This window comes from Borostomias antarcticus (genome assembly GCF_949987555.1).
Source record: "Borostomias antarcticus genome assembly, chromosome: 11".
Taxonomy (NCBI): Eukaryota; Metazoa; Chordata; class Actinopteri; order Stomiiformes; family Stomiidae; genus Borostomias; species Borostomias antarcticus.
The window spans coordinates 1,995,666-2,017,736 of record NC_140244.1 but is presented as its reverse complement, the minus strand read 5'-3'; the positions used below and the strand labels follow the sequence as shown (position 1 = coordinate 2,017,736).

Sequence of the window (22,071 nt, the reverse complement as noted above, 5' to 3'; positions counted from 1 at the left end):
TCTCCCACCCACCCCCAAATGTACATATACTTACCCTGTCAAAGTTTTTTTTAGTTTTTTTTTTTTTAGAAGCAGTTTTAAGTTTGGCTGCATTTTTAGGGTGACATTTATAATGCATTTTATTGGTATATATAAATATATATGAATATAAATCTGACGCTTAGAGGCTTGTGTTGACGATCAGAAGTCGAGGAAATGGTGTCGGGGTTGTTGGTGGTTTTTTTTCCCCACATTTAATGTTTGTTATTTTGCAGTTTTGGTGACAAGAGACTTCAATGGTTGACAGCTTCTCCGGAATCAAGCGGTAGCAGCTTGAAGCTCGTTTGTGAGGCCTCAGAATATTGCATTTACAGAGGCTAGCGCAACCTACGTCGTCTTCAGTCTTATCTCTCGCGCACACACACACACACACACAAACCGGCTGGTTAAGTCTCCTCATTCAGGAGCTCGTATACTGGGGCGGCCATAATAGCTTTGCAGATCACAATGTCCAAACTTTTAGGGTCACAAGGTCAAAGTTCAACAATCACTACATGCGGCACCCGGTTCTAGTAGTTCCTTACACGGTCCACTCGGAGTGTGATGACACACGAGTGGGCAAACCGAACGCCCTATCGCCGAACCATTCTCAGGGCACACGTGCGTTTGAAAAATACACAAAGGGAACTGTGGGATATTCCATCTCCACATCCTTCAACGAGGGACGCTCTTAATCCGTGCTTCGCGTAGGAGGGTCTGCTAAACGCCATAAACTATATCGCTGTTCTGGCTCTGTGTCAAAGGCCATTGATTGAAGAGAGCCCTCAGCTTGTATCCACGTTTTGCGCATACAGTGTTAAGATGTGAATATGTGTGTGTTTAATAGACATAGAAAAGGTTACCTGCATAACTGGGAGGCAAAACATGTTTTGGAGAATATGGGGACGATTGAGGTGTCGGCATGGATATTGCACATACCGAAAATAAATATCAGGAAAGTGATCTAAATATCTGTCACACAGTAGTTTTGGTTAGAATGTTGCAGTCATGTGTGGAAGGAAGATTATCCATAATATCTGCAAGTGAGCCACACTATTTAATGCTAAATGTGTCCATAGTGTTACATCTTAAAGTTTAGAAGCCAGTATTTCATCATGATACTGGGCCAATTCTTATGTATTTTTAGTTTATTTAATATTAAAAAGGAAACGCTCACACATTCCCTGCACATTCCTATTCACGCTTAAATGTTATTTCTTTTCGGATTGTGTTGCCGTCAAAATCGGTGGCCCATCTATAGACCCGTCTCACTGTGTTTCAACTAAGCTAATCTGTGTCGCCTTTAAGTGTTTAGTCATCAAAATTACATTGGCAACCATTTTCAGGTCACCAATACTGAAGAATGTTTCATTTCAATGATGTTGCTTTGGTATTTCTTAAAAAAACGATACATTGTTACTTTGATCATGGAAGTGTGCCATGGAATGTTTGCAGTGATGGTTCATGTTCTATGACGGCCGCCCCCCTCCCCCGGACAGCTTGGCTTGAGATTTGCTGTGCTTTGATGAGGCATCCCGACAACTTAAGTAGTGATTGTAATGAAAGATGAAATTATGTCAGCTACACGGGCAAGGTCACTTCCATTCTAGCTCGGTCAAAGCAGGATATGACTCAAAATTGCCTCATGTATTTTTTCGCAAGGATATTTAAGTAACGAATTCAATATCCGCCTGTTTTATCAGTTGACTGAGTTCAAATGGAATTGACCCCCCCCCCCCCCCCCCCCCCCCCGCCTGGTCTGTTGTAACAGTTCACAGATGCCAACTACAGTGATTGTTATCAACGATATAGGAAGGGGTAGGGGGGGTGAGCTGTTTTTGATGTCAACTGAAAGAGCCTCTCACTTAAAGTATTCAGGTATGAGTAGGCATGGCAATATGAGGGTTCTAATCAGGAAGTAATTACATGTAGTTTGCGTTTCCCAGTTTCGTTGACCTTGTCGAGCGCTGTATAAGAGCCATGACACCAGGCTGAGCCTGGCTGAGCCGAGTCAACACCACGCCCTGCCCTCGCCATGGAGACCTGCTCTCTCTTCAGGCTATAGAAGACTAGCTCTGTCCAGGAACTAGCTGGGTCCAAGGACTAGCTCTGTCCAGGAACCAGCTCGGTCCAGGAACTAGCCCGGTCCAGGAACTAGCACGGTCCAGGAACTAGCTCGCTCCAGGAACTAGCTCGGTCCAGGAACTAGCCCGGTCCAGGAACTAGCACGGTCCAGGAACTAGCTCGCTCCAGGAACTAGCCCGGTCCAGGAACTAGCTCGCTCCAGGAACTAGCCCGGTCCAGGATTCCCCCAGGGTCACACCAAGGCACTTTTGTGTTATAATCATAAGGAATGAGCACAATCCAACAACTTGTAGTATGTTCACATGAATGAGTGGTGAGATGAAAGTATAACCCATGAAAATTCCACAAAGTGCACCATTATTATTGAAATCTGTTCTTGTTGATTGTCTGAATGCACTACTTGCACCAAAAATGTCCTCAAAATGACTTATCCAATGAATATACGATGCCAGGCGCGTATCACGGCCTTGAGATAAGAAATTACTTGATATCAAATCTGAAAACGCTTTTTGTTTTTCTTTTCTTTTTTTTAAAGGAAGGCCAAAGCGTTGGTCTCTAGCAAGGCCTCAGGATCCCCATTGGTTAAAAATGTTCAACTTAAATTAGCAAACATTTCACTTCATCCATTACTTAAGTGGTCTCTGTTTCGTTCTAGTCATTTCAGGACTGGCATTCCAACGCATCACAAGTGCCCATTACTTACAATCAGTGCCATTTTCTTTTGACATGTTGCTTTCTTGTGTGCGTGTGTTTTGGGGAGAGGGGTGGTGTTGAGGGGAGGTGTGTGTGTTTTGGGGAGAGGGGTGGTGTTGAGGGGAGGTGTGTGTGTGTTGGGGAGGGGGGTGGTGTTGAGGAGAGGTGCGTGTGTGTTGGGGAGAGGGGGGGGGGGTGTTGAAGAGTGGTGCGTGTGTGTTGGGGAGAGGGGGGGGTGGTGTTGATTTGTCTTGGGAGCAGTGGTAGGTGTACAGTTTGTCATGGGTTTTGCCATGCCGTGGGTTTGTCAATGATTGCGTCTGTCTTCACCTCACTCTTCTGACCTTTTGACCCCTCGGTAATGACACTGCCAACATCCACCCATGTGGCTCCTTCTTTATAGTAGATAACTAAGGAAAAGTGCCTCACACAAAAATCCCTTCACTGCTTTCCCTAAAATGGCTTATATCCAGTAACTAGTGTCACTGAAAAAGCTGTCCTACCCATTTTCCCCTTTTAGTTTTGTCAATTGACCCAAGAAGAGACACTTGATTACTCTTTGATTGCCCCACAAGCGAGTCCACAATGTTCCATTCCATTACAAGATCCTGCTGGCTTCACTTCCCAATCTAATTTCATTCCATTGTTTTGAACACCATCTTATCCTTCGTGCTCATCCTTCCATTCCACTCAACTAAAACGCTGGGGACCTTGACTTGGTCCTCTTGTACCCCATCGTAGGTCCAAACAGCCCCCTTCTTCCAATGACAAAAAAAACAAAAACGTTCAACACCATTGCGTGGTTGAGCTGTCATTGCAGAGGGAAGCCAGAGGCGTCCGGGTACTTGTTCCATGTCCGGGTACTTGTTCCATGCTCCTGCTGGCTGGTATTTTAAACGGGGTGCAAGCGTCGCTCCAGAAGAGCGTTGTGAGCGTCCGTAAGCGACAGCAATGTTCTCCAGAGAAGGAGAGGGACTGGCGGAGTGGGGAGACCCAGCCAGTCTCTCTCTCCCCCTCATCCCGTCTCGCTGCCCTTCTGAGCTTGTATATCTGTCGCTGTGAAAAGACCTGGTGTCCCTCCTGTCACCCCCCCCCCTCCCCGAAATCGGTCATTAAACCCACCCCCCTTTGTACATAATGTAAGGTTATTTATATTTCATTCCTGTCTGCCTTGCTTTTCATTTTTGCCCTTGTTTTTTTTTTTTAAGAAAGTGTATATTAAAACTGTACTGGGACCATTTTGAAATGTACTACAGATGTTTGTGTTTTGTTTTCTCATTTTGGCCATTTTTAATTTGGTATCGTCTTAAGAAAATCTTATTTTAATTTGCATCTGTTTTCTAGTATTTTGTTATTCACAATTTGAATATATGTATATATAATTATATATATATGATAAAATTATATATAATTATATAATGCCAAAAGGCCTTTCTAAGCAACTGTTCAAACTTAATAAAGTGCTTGAGATTTTATGTGTGTGTACCTAGTGGTGCGTGTTTTTTACCACACACACACCCCCTAGGTCAGGGGTCACATACCACACACACATCCCCTAGGTCACGACCCTCCCATACCACACACACACCCCCTAGGTCACGACCCTCCCATACCACACACACATCCCCTAGGTCACGACCCTCCCATACCACACACACACCCCCTAGGTCAGGGGTCACATACCACACACACATCCCCTAGGTCAGGGGTCACATACCACACACACATCCCCTAGGTCAGGGGTCACATACCACACACACATCCCCTAGGTCACGACCCTCCCGTACCACACACACACCCCCTAGGTCACGACACTCCCATACCACACACACATCCCCTAGGTCACGACCCTCCCATACCACACACACACCCCCTAGGTCACGACCCTCCCGTACCACACACACATCCCTTAGGTCACGACCCTCCCGTACCACACACACATCCCCTAGGTCACGACCCTCCCATACCACACACACACCCCCTAGGTCACGACCCTCCCGTACCACACACACATCCCCTAGGTCACGACCCTCCCGTACCACACACACACCCCCTAGGTCAGGGGTCCCATACCACACACACACCCCCTAGGTCACGACCCTCCCATACCACACACACACCCCCTAGGTCAGCGGTAGAAGGACACCAGATGTTGTTGTGACAGGTTCACTTGAGTGATCTCAGGAAGTAGAGCCTCTGTTGTGCCTTCTTCACCAGAGTGGGGCTGCGTTCCGAATCGCATACTTCTACTACTTACTACCAGTACCTACTACAGCTGCCCTTAGAAAGTACGTACTTTGCAAGCAGTAGGTATCCAATTGGGACATACTACCTTGTCATAACATTGCGCCTTGAAATTTGCCCACATTCGTCGCTGTCCATAACGCGACATTCGTCTACAGCTGTCACTACTCACACGTGACGCACATTTCCGCTGCGCACAGGATTGTGGGTCAGAATAGCCAGAAAAGCCTGCTGGCTTGCACACTGCAAAATACGACCGGATGTAGTAGGACATCCTGGTATTTTTGCCATACTGCATGTGGCATACTATGTATTGGGAAATACTACATCCTGTTTTGGCATACTATATAGTAGGGTGGTATGCGATTCGGAACGCAGCCTGGGTGTTGTTTGGCCATGAGAGATCCTCTGAGATGATGGTGCCCAGGAACATGAAGCTGGAGACTCTCTCAACCTCTTCTCCGTTCATGTGCAGAGGGGGAAGATGTCCTTGTTTCCGCCTGAAGTCGATGATGAGTTCCTTGGTCTTCTTGATGATCAGTGTCAGATTGTTCTTATGAATGAAAAATCTTACTTGGTTAAGTTTAGATTTCAAAGAACACGCTGAGTGGTCGGTCAAGCTGGTTTCAAACAAAGACAATAAGTTTATTCTATGTTACGATTTGCAAGTCAGACTCAAGCACAGGAAGTGAATCAGGGCAAGAGTGGGTGACTGGGGAACGAAAGCGATAGTTTATAACGTGAAAAAGGAAGTGACACAGTTTCAGGATGAAGAGGACAGGGAAGTGATGTCACACAGGAACAATTTGTAGTTTTAACAGACTGATTCTAGAGAAACGAACTACAAAGTTAGAACAACAGTCAGGTAGGAAAACAAAACACATTGGTGAGACTTGAATTTCATTCACATTCTCTAGGCACCAGCGCATCAGCCTGGACCAACCTTGACCGTTATGTGTGCACACATCACCCAGTTTCATTACTGCAATCTGCACAACTCTATCTTCCACACGGTGCTTTCTTATGTCAACACAAGTACAGTACACACACACACACACACACACACACACACACACACACACACATGAAGGCCTCTCTCAATTAGTGGTGGTTTGGCTCACTCCCAATTCTCATGAGCTCACTGAGGTCATGCATTCCTATTGAGTGTTTGTCTGGACTGATGTCCAATCAGTGTTTAACCTCTACCCTCAATCAAATATTCATGTTGTTTCATTAACTCACTCCATCATTCAGTCACTGTTGGAAAGTTTGTGTGTTGAGAGAGATGAAAAGTAATTTTGTACTTCATATTTGGTCACACCTGCCCAACAGTTAATATTGGTGATAACCTTTATGTATTGGTTTTAAAGGTGCCATGCTATATTAGATAGATAGATACATAGATAGATAGATAGATAGATAGATAGATAGATAGATAGATAGATAGATAGATAGATAGATAGATAGATAGATGATAGATAGATAGATAGATAGATAGATAGATAGATAGATAGATAGATAGATGATAGATAGATAGATAGATAGATAGATAGATAGATAGATAGATAGATAGATAGATAGATAGATAGATAGATAGATAGATATGAATGAATGAATGAAAGTTTATTTCGAACACAATAAAAACGGATTAAAACAAACAAAAAACAATAACAGTGTACGAAAAGGAGTAGGAACACTTATTGTTTTTTTGTTTGAGAGATAGATAGATAGATAGATAGATAGATAGATAGATAGATAGATAGATAGATAGATAGATAGATAGATAGATAGGTAGATAGATAGATAGATAGATAGATAGATAGATAGATAGATAGATAGATAGAAAGATAGATAGATAGATAGATAGATAGATAGATAGATAGATAGATGATAGATAGATAGATAGATAGATAGATAGATAGATAGATAGATAGATAGATAGATAGATAGATAGATAGATAGATAGATAGATAGATAGATAGACAAACAAATAGATCCTGAGCAATACACCTGGTGAATTTCAAATTAATACAGTGCCTGATTCTCCAGAAAATTGAAATACAGACAGAGACAGACTGGTCAAGAGAGGTCCAGACAGACCAGAGAGAGTGATCCTTCCATTATAGTATGATGTGGTTGTTTTGGGTGAATGTCTCGGTCTTACCCTTCCACACAGTACCTTAAAGTAATACTACCAACCCTGGTTGCATGGCAGTAAAGAATCTTGATTCTTGAACGATATACCCTATACAGCTGTGAGACACTTGTTTGAGAAGGCCCTTATTCTCACCTCACCTTATGTGGCGTTGTTCCGGACACGGTTCCTCACTGTCACTCATGAGTCACTCTTTGGTGACTCATGCCGGCTCCATCGTCATGTCACCCTGCTTCCGCCGGGCCCTCACGCCAGCCACCGCGTCGAGAGGGTCACATCTGGCTGATTAACTAAGTCAACAAGCACCGGACACGCTGTCACTCAAGCTCAATTTCACGCTGTCACACTTTCTGAAAAGATACTCGACCTGCATTTTAAATGGGAAATTGAGCTCGTCTCAAAGGGAGATATTCCCCTCGCAAAAAGAAACGTTTGTAATTAGTGATCTGGATGCAGGGCTGGTGGGTTGTGTGTTCCCTCACAGCATACGTTGTCCCCATTCTCACCCTGTCCCCATGGCTGGGGCATGACACTATCAGAACAGATGCAAATACAGAGGTAATGGGGTGCCCAAGGCTTTCCCTCTGACAAAGAAATTCTCTTCAGGAAGTTACCGAAAATGTTGACGAGATCCTTCAGGAAGTTACCGAAAATGTTGACGAGATCCTTCAGGAAGTTACCGAAAATGTTGACGATTGTTGTAAAAGGTTCCCTCCGATCACAAAAGAGCAACAAAATGTAATTTCATCCCAAAAAAAAGTAAGGAAATTGCAATTTAGTCAAAAAAGGGAATGAAAATAAAATATTCCATGTATTGTTCTAATTCCGTGTATGTATTGTTCTACTGTAGGTGTTAATACTTGTGACGAAACATTAACTTGGACAGATGTCAGAATACTACATATTTCAGTGATAATATGTTGGTGAGTGTATGTGTACATCACAGCATGTATGTCTGTGTTGATTTTGGTGGTGGTGGGGGGGGGGGGGATTGGGATGGAGAGGAGGGTGAGGAGGGGGGGGGGGGGGGTCGGAAAGAGAGACCCAGGGGTTAAGACTGTTTGAAGATGATAATTGGAATTGAGCGGTTCTTACGCAAACCCCATCGTCCCCCAAGACTGCTCATCTGACCGTTGGGAGGGACAGGACCACAGGGGTCATGGAGGTGTGTGTTTGGTGGAATTACAGGGATCACTAGAGGGACATAAATTGAGGAGGAACAGAGGAGGCATCAAGAGAAGAATAGTAGCTGTACACTCTACATCAACGCTGGGACGCTGATGTGCCATTAAGTTCCAAACAGGTGAAAAAACTGAAGTGAAGTCAACACAAAAGAGGACAGACTCTGCAATAGACTTAATCCAACAGAATCTAAGGTAAGGATGCTTAAATTTCCTTTGAAGTGATGTCTGTCCATTGTCAGTGATATCTATAGTCCGGTGTGTATACGTTCTATCAAAGTATGGTCTTAACTAATATTTTGGTCTTATTCAATGTGGGGATTCAAAAATCTTCAGACATGACATGAAGTTCATCCTGTTGCATGTATAACTTTCTGACTCTGACTTTCTGACTCTAAATCCTACCTTAAGTGATACGCATGTTCTATTTTCTTTATTTGGAATTGATGCCTTTCAGAATTGTGTTTACAGTGTATCTGGATAGGAGAGGACAAAATACAAGTTGAATAGATACAGATACTAGAGATGAAATTCAAACTGCCACAGAAAGAAAACTTACACTGTTGGCAAATGAGTCCAAACAGTTTTACAGATAATTACATCAAACTGTATTTTTTATTGAATGTGGCTTTCATAAGAAAATCAAAATCTAAAATATACATTTAGTGATATGAAATTAAGATTCATTGTAGAGTCATAATTTCCATAGTGGGAGAGAAATTCATGACCAATCCGTTTTTAAAACATTAACAGCTAGATGGATGGACCTGTTACAATCTACTGTATGAGCTATTCTAGTAAAAATCACTTAATAATAAAATTGGGGGGGGGCGGAGGGGTTCTCACAAAATGATTTGTTTTAGCAAAACCCATTATTTTCTTGTCTTAGCTTGCTTCTTATTCCTAGTGTTTTGTCTGCCCTTTGATACAAACCCTCAGTTTGTGAGCAGTGATGGTCAAGGAGACTAATCTGTCTTCATTTGTCACATCATCCGCTGTCTTGGTGTCACTGTCTGGTCTCATAGGGAGTTGGTCTTCATCCATATTACAAGATCACCAGTATTGGATCTAGAGATCTTGAACCCACCAGAAAACATATAAACAATGCCTCAACTATAATAATAATAATAATAATAATAATAATACTTTTTATTTATTTATAAGGCACCTTTCAAGTTACTCAAGGTCACCGTACAGGATAAAAAAGACAATAAAATATACAATAGACAAAAGATACACATTTTAAAAATGTTTAAAAAATAAAGACTATGTATGTCATGAACAAGTATTTTATTCTAGTAATGAATTAGAGTAAAGAGTTAACGGCACACTGCCTTAGTTTAAATGTTCTAATCCTGTGTGGCTGTTATCTCTTTCTGTGATGGTCTCTTCTTTGGTCCAACCCTCCCCTCCTCTCCCCAGCCCTAGTGATGGTGTGTCTGGCTAGACTGGTGTTGCTGCTGGGCTTGCTGCTGTGTCTCAGAGCTCAGGTGTCCTCTTCCCAGCACTGGTCTCATGGCTGGTACCCAGGGGGCAAGAGAGAGCTGGACTCATTCAGCACTTCAGAGGTGGGTCACAACGGAGGGACATGTACTGTATACTGGGGCGGCGGTATAGCTCAGGAGGTAGAGCGGGTCGTTCAGTGATCGTAGGGTCGGTGGTTCGAATCCCGGCTCCTCCTGACTACCTGTCGAAGTGTCCTTGGGCAAGACGCTGAACCCCAAATTGCTCCCAATGAGCAAGCAAGCGCCTTGCATGGCAGCTGCCGCCATTGGTGTGTGAATGGCGCTCCGGGCCAGTGTAACAACTGGATGGGGAGCGCGTTACAAATGCAGTACCTATACCTATACCTACTGTCCATTGTCTGCCAGGTGTCGACGTGACTGTATTTCTGTTGACACTGCCTGCGTTTTGCTGCACTACATTAGTAGGTACTAGTATGGCATAGAAAATAAAAGCAAAACCGATACCTGCCAATTAGAAAAACCAACAACAATCTTCAACTATAACTCAAATATTCGGTTGTTAATTGTTTTATCTGTTGATTTGGCACAAAATCACTGCTATAGGCTAGAGTACATGCAGGGCTGGACTGGGTGAATATTTCCTACCGGGAAATGTAGCCCCAGTCGACCCACTAGCCGAGCCGACGCGGTGAGATGGAACACCTTCAGTTTCGTTTTGTTGACGGGGGGGGGGGGGGACGGGGGGGTGGGGGGGTTGCTGCGCGATTTGTTGACGGGGGGGGGGGGGGGGGGGGGGGGGGGGGGTGCTGCTGCGCGTTTCAGGTGTCATTTGCCCAGTTACCTGGAACTAACAGAGGGAGGGGTGGGGCCTACATATGATTGGGCCAGCCCAGTGTCAGTATAGAAAATGGACCAATGGGCCGCTGTCCCTGCTCTATGGGCCGTTCGTTAGCTCTTTTTTTTTTAGATCGGCCCACAAGTAGGTCCGGCCCGTACGCCACATGGCCAGTCCAGCCCTGAGTACATGCTATGACTCTCCATAGTGCTCTTTGATTCTCTGTTGATTCTCTGCTCTTTGATTCTCTGTTGATTCTCTGCTCTTTGATTCTGATTCTCTGTTGATTCTCTGCTCTTTGATTCTCTGATTCTGTTGATTCTCTGTTGATTCTCTGCTCTCTGATTCTCTGTTCCTCTCAGGTTTCAGAGGAGATTAAACTATGTGAGGCCGGAGAGTGCAGCTACCTGAGACCGCAGCGGAGAAACATCCTGAAGAACATTCTGGTGAGTGAAGGGAGACGAAGCCAGGCCAGGTGTATGTCATGATGTCATCATGTATTGGGTGGCTAGAATGCACTGGCGTGGAAGGACTTTTGCTTCCCTCTTTGAAAACCATACAACTTTTCATTGAATGTAATAACCTTTATTTTAACTTGTGAGGTGAGGGAAACCTCAGCGAGGACGAGTTTACATAAAAAACGAAGACAAAACTTGCTGATTTAGAATAGCCTATAACTGTATTACAGGGGTTGTCCAAGATTGTGAACATTGAGCTTTTTGTGCACTACCTGGGGGTGTAGTAGAGCCAATAAGTGCAAAAACAAACTTAATGTTCAAAATCTTGGAGCAGCCCTTTAAAGTATTTTCTTACTGCCGTGTACTTTCTATTCTATGATTTTCTATTCTCTTCTAATGGGTTGTTTAAAAACATTTCAGCTGAGTTCTGTTATGACAATCAGATTAAGTCAAATGCAAGATACAACCACAGCCTGTGCTGCGTATTCTAGAGTCATACTGAAGCTGTTTTGGCCTCTTCACAGTTGGATGCTCTAGCAAGAGAATTTCAGAAGAGGAAGTGACATCATGCTAACCTTCCCACCGTGGCTTATCATGGACAGAACGGCTGATCGCTTTTTCTACCATTGTTTATCATGGTTCATTATGTTGTCTTATGTTGTTATGTCCAATAATGTCCACTCTAGTTTTTTGCTCATTGTGGTACAGTAGGCTAGCTATCTCTGTCTAATCGATGATATTGACTCTTGAGTCGCAGATGTCATGTCCTGTAATAAAGTATCTATTTTGTCATCACTGTTCTCATCTCTGTTCTCTTCGATTGGTTTTGGTAAAAAAAAAAAAGGTGGAGCAAGTCATCAAGATTGAATGGTTGCCAAAAAGCCAGACCAGCAACAAGTCTTTGTGTTTTAAACTAAGTTATAAACTGAAGAGATTAAGGGCACACTCGTTTTAGTGAAAGAAAATAAACATATACATGCATTAGCTTATGTTCAAATCTTAGAGCTCTTATTGTTGGCTGAAATGGTAGTTGAACATATTTTATATTTTTATATATATTAGCAGTAGTAGCAGTAAGACTATGGCTTTTTTTTTTTAAACATAATAAAATGTAACAATTTTATTTTTGTTTTACTTTATGTGCTTACTCCAGAGGGGGATTTTAGTGCACAGTCTGCGCATGCGCACACATGTTAAAACAAAGATGGAGGAGCAAAGTATCTGTCTCCGTGCTCCGCTGCTAGCGGAGGCAGATACTGAACATGGCATTAATACTATTACGAAAGTATCTTCTGTTGCAGATGCTGACACAGTAATAAACACTAATAATACCAATAGTTCCCAGACTAAAGGTGAGTTTGGTTAGAACGTAAAAGGAACGTGCCTGGTGATGTCCATTCAGTTAGCATTGAGCTAGCAATGCTAACGCTAGCTTCCTACTAGCTAGCTCGGCTAGTTAGCATGCTAGCTAAGCTAAGCACCCGCTGGAGATCAAGATTAGATCTTGTAATGTCGCGTATCTCTGGCTAAATACCATTTTTGCGAGTAAGTCAATTTGACAATGAGTTACAAGGACCAACATTAGGTTAATAGGTTGACCAAACCCTTCCCGTCCTGGAAGAGCTAGCTAAGCTAGGCTAACCAGCTGGAAGTAGAGCTAGCTAAGCTAGGCTAACCAGCTGGAAGTAGAGCTAGCTAAGCTAGGCTAACCAGCTGGAAGTAGAGCTAGCTAAGCTAGGCTAACCAGCTGGAAGTAGAGCTAGCTAAGCTAGGCTAACCAGCTGGAAGTAGAGCTAGCTAAGCTAGGCTAACCAGCTGGAAGTAGAGCTAGCTAAGCTAGGCTAACCAGCTGATGGCAGCTGGCAACATGACTGCTAGGCTAGCCAGCAAGAAGAAGAAACACTTCTAGCATCCAGCTAAAATCTCCTTTTTTGAGCCAGCTGTAGCCAAGTTAGTGGGGATGTCAGATCATGTTGCTGACTCCCAGACTAGTCTAGTCAACAAACAAGTAAAGTTTGCTAGTTAAAGCTTTCTTCTCAACATGTCAACAAGATCTTATCCGTGCAGCTGTCATGTCAGATAGGGTCTTTATTCGTGGGCCCCTCATTGAAACTAGTGATGTCAGATAGGGTCTTTATTCTTGGGCCCCTCATTGAAACTAGTGAAGAGCAAGTCTACTAGGTTTTTGGCAGCACAGTGAACACAAGCCGTTTAGGGTGGACTTTTAGTAAAACAAGCATGGTCTTCCTACGATGTAGTGCAATTCCACTTTTAAGTAAACATCTCATTTCATCCACAAGAAGAAATTCAATAGGTGCAGACTGTGCAATGTAAATGTTGTACAATTTAAGGTCTTTATCCAGCAAGACCCTGCTTGTCTGGAATGCCGCTGTTCAATTTTTAGTGCATTAATAATAATAATAATATAAAAATTATTAATAATAATTTAATTAATTAAAAATGTAATTGCTTAGCTTTTATGTAGACTTAACTCTTCTTGAATCAATTACTTTGCAGGCTCTGAAGTATCTTGACCCTGCAAACTAACTAGGAGCTTTAAAAGTGCCTCCAAATCAGTGAAAAGTCCCCACACCAACTTTTCACCTGTCTCAACATTAGGATCACTTTCTTTACCAATACCATCACTATAAGACGCAATTGATAATTGGTAAGTAAGTGCAGTATTTGACCACTACGTATTTGTTTAGACATCTGCCTGTATTGGTATTTTCTCAAAAGAGGATTTTATTTATTTTTTATCCTAAAATATTATATGACAATTACCACATTCGCTGTTTTGAATGTTCATGAAACTCATGAAAAATATTGAGTTAAGATCTTTTTATGTCACTCTACTGCCATGAACTTGCAATTATGTACTAAGTAAAACTTCCTCCAGACAAAGAATCTAAGAGAAAAGGCCAAAGCAAGAGACTGAGACTAGTGGCGCATAGAGAGGAGAACGGGGGGGGGGGGGGGGGGGGGGGGGGGGGGGGGGGGTTGGCATGTGTTACACCTCGGACATTTGGGGTATTGTGTTTTTGGGTACTGCATCATGTAACAATACTGATGTAGTGCTAATTTTTGTGACATTGAGCAGTAATTTTTAGTTGCCTTTAATAATAGCATCTGACTATAAATTATTTTACCATACATTATTTCTATAAATTCTTTCTTTTTTAATATTCTATAAATTCTTTCTTTTTTTATATATCTTTTAATGTGTTCATTATTCCAAAATACCTATTACTACATAAATAGCAGCACAAATTAATTTTCATAACCATTCTATGAATGGATTCAGATGCTTTTGATGACTAGTGAAACGCCACTGTAGAAACTCATGAAAAAAAGAGAAAAGAAACATACCGCAATTATTTCAAGTGCACAAAATGTCGGTTGACTGATCAACTATTGTGATTGAATTGAGCGCAATTGAACTATCCATGACTTGCTATGCAATGCTAAACCTTCAACTAGCAAAATCGTATAATTGACAATCGATATCCGCAAAATGAAACGCACAGCAAAACCTGAGTAACAAACTACAAGTGAAAAACACGCCCAGACTTGCAAGGATGTATGACATGTATGTCATGATGTCATGATGTATGCGAACTGACCAATTGCAGTGAGAGCAAAGTTCTGGAATGTTGAGGGTTTTCTTATCGCCGTAGGAGACCAGGGAGAAGACGTGCTATTGGACGAACTCCTAACTGACGATTACTGCCATGTGTGTGAAGCCGTGTTGCTGTTTGAATCCCAGAGGGTCTCCCATTATGAGGTGTGTGCTGGTCCTGTGTTTTAAAACATTTCCTATGTTTTATGCCCTCAGTGAATACCTTTGAAGGGATTTATACAGCGCATCGGGAGTAACTGCACTACTTACACCACAAATGTGTTGTTGAACCTCCCAAATTCAACATATCAATATCGAAGGGTCAATATCTCAACTCTAAAATAACGTTACCGCAACGGTTACATTTTGTCTGTCGAAACCCACCTCACTGTATTCACTTTGTACAGTACTGTTGCTTAACATGATGATAAATAGCTACAGTACACACCAGCTCATGGAAAGAGATTGGAGAGTTTGGAGTTGACCTCTGTCCCCTTCTGACTGTAGGGAAAGAGACACGCCCAGAAGCTGAGAATGTACCTGCAGACCAAGAGAGCTGAGAAGAGAAGCAAAGACCCCACTGGTCTTCAGGTCAGCTTTTCACACACACACTCACAACACACACACACATACACTCACACACACCTCACAGCACACACACACACAAACTCACACACACACACTCACACACACACACACTCACAACGCACACACATACACATACATTCACACACACCTCACACTCAGCACACACACACACAAACTCTCACACACTCACACACACTCTCACACACACAGACACACTCTTACACAAACACACACACTGACACACACACACATATATCTCCCATTAGATTGATCATTCATCGCTCTAGGTGACGTCCACGCTAACGAACACACTCTGTGCCGAGAGTTCCTCTAGATCCGTGTCACTCATATCCTTACAGATGTGCTGCTGCGTATTTCTGTGAACACGATGCTAGTATTCACACACGATGCTAGTATACACACACGATGCTAGTATTCACACACGATGCTAGTATTCACACACGATGCTAGTATTCACACACAATGCTAGTATTCACACACGATGCTAGTATTCACACACGATGCTAGTATTCACACACGATCCTAGTATTCACACACGATGCTAGTATTCACACACGATCCTAGTATTCACACACGATCCTAGTATTCACACACGATGCTAGTATTCACACACGATGCTAGTATTCACACACGATGCTAGTATTCACACACGATGCTAGTATTCACACACGATGCTAGTATTCACACACTATGCTAGTATTCACACACGATCCTAGTATTCACACACGATGCTAGTATTCACACACGATGCTAGTATTCACACACGATGCTAGTATTCACACACGATGCTAGTATTCACACACGATGCTAGTATTCACACACGATGCTAGTATTCACACACGATGCTAGTATTCACACACGATGCTAGTATTCACACACGATGCTAGTATTCACACACGATGCTAGTATTCACACACGATGCTAGTATTCACACACGATGCTAGTATTCACACACGATGCTAGTATTCACAGTGTTTCATTAGGGAGCCCTTCTCTATTTACTCAACGTCCTTTTTTTGCGTTGAGCAGAGGATCATGACGACGGACAAGGAGCGCTTCTGCCAGCTGTGCAGTATGGTGTTCAGCTCCCCGGTGGTGGCGCGCTCGCACTACGAGGGCAAGGTCCACGCCAAGAACCTGCGACGACAGGGCCTCTACCCCAGCACCCTGCCGCCCGGTGAGTACACTACACCCTCCCTGAGTCTGCTTTAAGTACACTCCACCCTCCCCGAGTCTGCGTTCAGTACACTACACCCTCCCTGAGTCTGTTTTAAGTACAGTACACCCTCCCTGAGTCTGTTTTAAGTACACTCCACCCTCCCTGAGTCTGTTTTAAGTACACTACACCCTCCCTGAGTCTGTTTTAAGTACACTACACCCTCCCTGAGTCTGTTTTAAGTACACTCCACCCTCCCTGAGTCTGTTTTAAGTACACTACACCCTCCCTGAGTCTGTTTTAAGTACACTCCACCCTCCCTGAGTCTGTTTTCACTTCATAAGATGCTAGAGATGGGGGCGGCTGTAGCTCAGTTGGTAGAGCGGGTCGTTCAGTGATCGAAGGGTCAGTGGTTCGAATCTCAGCTCCAACTGTCCACATGTCGAAGTGTCCTTGAGCAAGACACCTAACCCCAAATCGCTCCCAATGAGCAGGTTAGCACCTTGCATGGCAGCTACCGATCTTGGTGTGTGAGTGTGTGTGTGAATGGGTGAATGAGAGGTCATTGTAAAGCGCTTTGAGTGCCGCTAAGGTGGAAAAGCGCTATATAAGTGCAGTCCGTTTACCATTACCATTTAGAGATGGATAGAGGCAAGTATGGAGAACAAATCACTAATGAAACTCGGTGTTTCTGGGGGGGGTATGTGTTTATTTAAGGGGTTTGGTGGCTTTACGGCCCCTCGCACTAACTTTGGTCTATATTTACAAAAGGATGCGACCTTTGACCTATGAAGGATATGACCCGCTTCCACCCAGTTAGTGAGACTCTTTTCTTACAGACCTGTCTCCGAACGGACCCCAGATGACCCAGTCCGCCCCCAACCCGATACCCGTCACCTCGAACCCGAAACCGTCCGAAGAGGGACACAAGGTGTCCCAGGATCCCCCGGCCTCCACGGACGTGGACCTGAGCGACCCCAACAAACACTGCCGCCTGTGCGCCGCTTCCTTCAACAACCCCCAGATGGCGCTGCAGCACTACAACGGGCGCAAGCACCAGAGGAACCACTCCCGCCAGCAGCTGCTCCGCGACCTGGGGGAGGAGCACGTGCAAGGTACGGACCGGGTCCGGCTCGGGTCCGACCGCGGTCAGAACCCGGCTAAAAAGAATGGTTGGGTTTATACGGGTCAGAGATTTGGGGCTGTGTACTGGGGTGTTACGTGGCAGTGGCGCCATTTGCCGGCGCCATCTTGTTATCCGGCACTTTGTAGTCAAGACAGCAAGTCAAAGCAAGTGGTGTGGAGAGAGGGAGACGTTTTGAGTCTTTTGACCGAAGCCTGTGTTGCATGTTTCATTTATATCTACGTCTCTCCTCCCTCATCCCAATGCCTCTCTCTTTTCCTCTCTCTCTCCCTCCTCTTCCTCTCTCTCCCTCTCTCTCTCTCTCTCTCCCCGCCCTCTCTCCCCCTGCCCTCCCTCTCTTTCTCTCCCCTGTCCACTCTCTCTCCATCTCTCTTCCTCCCCTCTCTCTCTCTCTCTCTCTCTCCCTCTCTCTCTCTCTCTCCTGTCCTCTCTCTCCATCTCTCTTCCTCCCCTCTCTCTCTCTCTCTCTCTCCCCTGTCCTCTCTCTCCATCTCTCTCTCCCTCCCCCCTCTCTCTCCCTCTCTCTCTCTCCCCCTGTCCTCTCTCCCTCTCTCTCTCCCTCTCTCTCTCCCTCTCTCTCTCCCCCTGCCCTCTCTCCCTGCCCTCTCTCCCCTGTCCTCTCTCCCTCTCTCTCCCCTGTCCTCTCTCTCTCTCTCCCTCTCTCTCTCTCTCTCCCCCTGCCCTCTCTCTCTCTTTCCCCTGTCCTCTCTCCCTCTCTCTCTCTCTCTCTCTCTCTCTCTCTCTCTCTCCCTCTCTCTCTCTCCGTCTGTCTTTCAGCAAACTGCTTCACTTGTCCGATATGCAGCGTAGAGCTCAACTCAGTGGAGATGTACCAGGCTCACATGCAAGGAAATAAGCATCAGATCAAGTAAGAACAACAACACACTCATCAAATCTGCCAGATATCTCCCCATGCAAACATATCCACACAGTTTTAATACTTTGAAGCAGCAGTATGTAACTTGTGCACTATGAGTCCATTACAAGCTAGCTACGAGCTAGCAACAAAGGGAAATTCGGTCTGCCAAGTTCAACTCCGTTAGCTTCAATCTCAAGGTTTGTTGGGATTGTCATGAGAAATATAAGCCCCAACGCAGTCGACTCATAAAGTATTTAACTGAAAGAGAACAGGTAGCACTAACAAGCTCGTTAGTCCACTGTACTTTACAGGCAGCACTAACGAGCTCGTTAGTCGACTGTACTTTATTTGCCACACACATGATCGTGGTCGTCATAAGGCCTTAGAAGACGCAGCGGCCCGCGTCGCTGATTGGACGTCAGCGGGCACGCTCAATTTGAGCCAGTGGCCACGCCTCCAAGTGGCCAGTGGCCACGCCTCCAAGCTCTTTCTCTTTCTCAATGCTCAGGTGTCGATCTCAATGCTCAGGTGTCGACCCGATACCAAATTGTAATAATAATCATAATCGCCGTAGCCGACAAACAGCAGTCTACAAAGACACGGCTTTCACAGAAGAGCTCAATCACTTACCCCTCCATTTTGCTGATCAGCTGTAAGCAACCTGTGTTCTTTCATCAGAATATTTATATTCTTTTCCTATATAAGCGTTATAAAATTAACTATATTTCCCAGGGATCGACATAGTACCGCTACTACTATCAGCATTTTTTTAGCTCACGAATTGAACTCAGAAACTGAATTGACTCCTCCCCCTGACTCTGCTCCTCCCCCTGACTCTGCTCCTCCCCCTGACTCTGCTCCTCCCCCGCCAGGGAGAAGAAGGTCGTCGACTTGTGCAAATCTCAAAAAAAGGTGTACGACTCGTTCAGGGACGAGTTAGCCGACTACATCCAGGTCCAGAAGGCCCGCGGACTCTCCCCCAAGACCAGCATGGGTCTCAACGAGGGGGGCGAGCAGAACCAGAACCGAGGAGAGGAGGAGGAGGAGGAAGAGGAGGGGGGGGGCCACGGCCCAGAACTCAACCCAGCTCCCCCGACCGCTCCCCCGCACCCCGCCTCCCTCTACCCCCCTGCTGGGTGGCGTCCGCCCTATCAGGCTCCTCCCACCTTCGGCTTCGCGGGGAACGCCCCGGCCTGGGTCCACGCCCTCCCTCCCCCGCCCCTCCCCCCCGGGCCGATCCCCCCGCAGTTACCCGGTCGACCCCCGGGCAGGAGGAGGCCCCGGGACTCCTCCAGCACCTCCTCCTACACAAGCTCCTCCTCCTCCTACACCAGCAGCAGCGACAGCGACTACAGACACCGGGAGAGGAAGAGGAGGAGGAAGAGGAGCCGGAGGGAGAGAGGGAGGCGGGTCCGAGGGGAGGAGGACTCGGACCAGGAGGAGACGAGGAGGAAGAGGAGGAGGAGGGAGGGAGGGCGGGGGGTCAGGGACGACTCGGAGGGGAGGAGAGGGAGGGAGGAGGAGGAGGAGGAGGAGGGAGACAGGAGGAGGACGAGGAGGAAGAGAGAGAGCAAGAGCGGCCGGCGCGGCGAGAGGAGAGGGGGAGAAGAGGGAGAGGAGGAGAGAGAGGGAGTCGTCGGAGGGAGGGCGGGGAGAGGAGAGGAGACGGAGGAGAAGAGGGAGGACTCGGAGGCATCCAGACCCAAGCAGAGGAAGGAGAAGAGGAAGACGAGGGAGAAAGTGGACACCAGGACAGAGGAAGAGAAGCTATGGGACGAGTCTATCCTAGGCCTGTGAGCCCACGCTGGTCTCTCCTGTCGCCTCCCCAGTCAAAAGTGTACAACGTTGTCAGAAGAATGACATAACGCCATCATAACCGAATTATGACCAACTAATTACACATCAATCAATCAAACTTTATTTGAATACCACATTTCACAATGCACTTGACAAAATCCAATGGGATAAATAAAACACAGTAAAAGGCCAACGACATAAATTAATTACGTAAATAAATAATAGGCATAATAAAAAATCTAATTCAGTGTAGATAGACCTAGCATACTAAGTGCATCCGAAAGCAAGACTAAAAAAGGTGTTTTAAGAGTTTAAGTTTGATAATGATCACCTGTCATCCCAAGCCTAAAAACGGCATTTCTTATACTTTAAATAAAACCAGTCGTGAGCTCAGAGGTAAGATGGTGTCACTAGCAGTGAGTCACACTCGTGACACAAGCCACTGTTTACCATAGGATTGCTAGTTGGTTCGTTTCTAGTTGGAAACATTTTTCTTCTGAATGTATAAATGCAGTTCTCAACCGCTACTCTGACTTCTGCTAGGTCATGTCTCTCACTGGAGGACCAGTTCTTCTGCTAGGTCATGTCTCAGGGGAGGACCAGTTCTTCTGCTAGGTCATGTCTCTCAGTGGAGGACCAGTTCTTCTGCTAGGTCATGTCTCTCACTGGAGGACCAGTTCTTCTGCTAGGTCATGTCTCAGGGGAGGACCAGTTCTTCTGCTAGGTCATGTCTCTCAGTGGAGGACCAGTTCTTCTGCTAGGTCATGTCTCTCAGCGGAGGACCAGTTCTTCTGCTAGGTCATGTCTCTCACTGGAGGACCAGTTCTTCTGCTAGGTCATGTCTCTCAGCGGACCAGTTCTTCTGCTAGGTCATGTCTCTCAGGGGAGGACCAGTTCTTCTGCTAGGTCATGTCTCTCAGTGGAGGACCAGTTCTTCTGCTAGGTCATGTCTCTCAGGGGAGGACCAGTTCTTCTGCTAGGTCATGTCTCTCAGTAGAGGACCAGTTCTTCTGCTAGGTCATGTCTCTCAATGGAGGACCAGTTCTTCTGCTAGGTCATGTCTCTCAGGGGAGGACCAGTTCTTCTGCTAGGTCATGTCTCTCAGTGGAGGACCAGTTCTTCTGCTAGGTCATGTCTCTCAGGGGAGGACCAGTTCTTCTGCTAGGTCATGTCTCTCAGTGGACCAGTTCTTCTGCTAGGTCATGTCTCTCAGGGGAGGACCAGTTCTTCTGCTAGGTCATGTCTCTCAGTGGAGGACCAGTTCTTCTGCTAGGTCATGTCTCTCAGTGGAGGACCAGTTCTTCTGCTAGGTCATGTCTCACTGGAGGACCAGTTCTTCTGCTAGGTCATGTCTCTCACTGGAGGACCAGTTCTTCTGCTAGGTCATGTCTCTCACTGGACCAGTTCTTCTGCTAGGTCATGTCTCTCACTGGAGGACCAGTTCTTCTGCTAGGTCATGTCTCTCAGTGGACCAGTTCTCCTGCTAGGTCATGTCTCTCAGCGGAGGACCAGTTCTTCTGCTAGGTCATGTCTCTCAGGGGAGGACCAGTTCTTCTGCTAGGTCATGTCTCTCACTGGAGGACCAGTTCTTCTGCTAGGTCATGTCTCTCAGGGGAGGACCAGTTCTTCTGCTAGGTCATGTCTCTCAGTGGACCAGTTCTTCTGCTAGGTCATGTCTCTCACTGGAGGACCAGTTCTTCTGCTAGGTCATGTCTCTCAGCGGAGGACCAGTTCTTCTGCTAGGTCATGTCT

The 22,071-nt window shown here is 45.4% G+C and overlaps 2 protein-coding genes across 2 annotated transcripts; both read left to right on the top strand.

Annotated features, from left to right (window-relative positions):
* Positions 1-9,806: 9,806 nt before the first annotated feature.
* Positions 9,807-11,698, top strand: gnrh2 (gonadotropin-releasing hormone 2; the record flags this gene model as incomplete). Its single annotated transcript, XM_084445265.1, has 3 exons — positions 9,807-9,944; positions 11,040-11,123; positions 11,660-11,698. 3 exons carry the CDS (start codon positions 9,807-9,809, stop codon positions 11,696-11,698), a joined length of 261 nt encoding a protein of 86 aa, XP_084301391.1.
* Positions 11,699-12,339: 641 nt separating this feature from the next.
* zmat1 (zinc finger matrin-type 1) lies at positions 12,340-20,835 on the top strand (the record flags this gene model as incomplete). Its single annotated transcript, XM_084445709.1, has 8 exons — positions 12,340-12,487; positions 14,813-14,919; positions 15,262-15,345; positions 16,393-16,540; positions 17,359-17,634; positions 18,441-18,531; positions 19,395-20,035; positions 20,186-20,835. The coding sequence occupies 8 exons, from the start codon at positions 12,340-12,342 to the stop codon at positions 20,317-20,319; spliced, it is 1,629 nt and encodes a 542-aa protein (XP_084301835.1). The 3' UTR covers positions 20,320-20,835.
* Between the last annotated feature and the right edge of the window lie 1,236 nt (positions 20,836-22,071).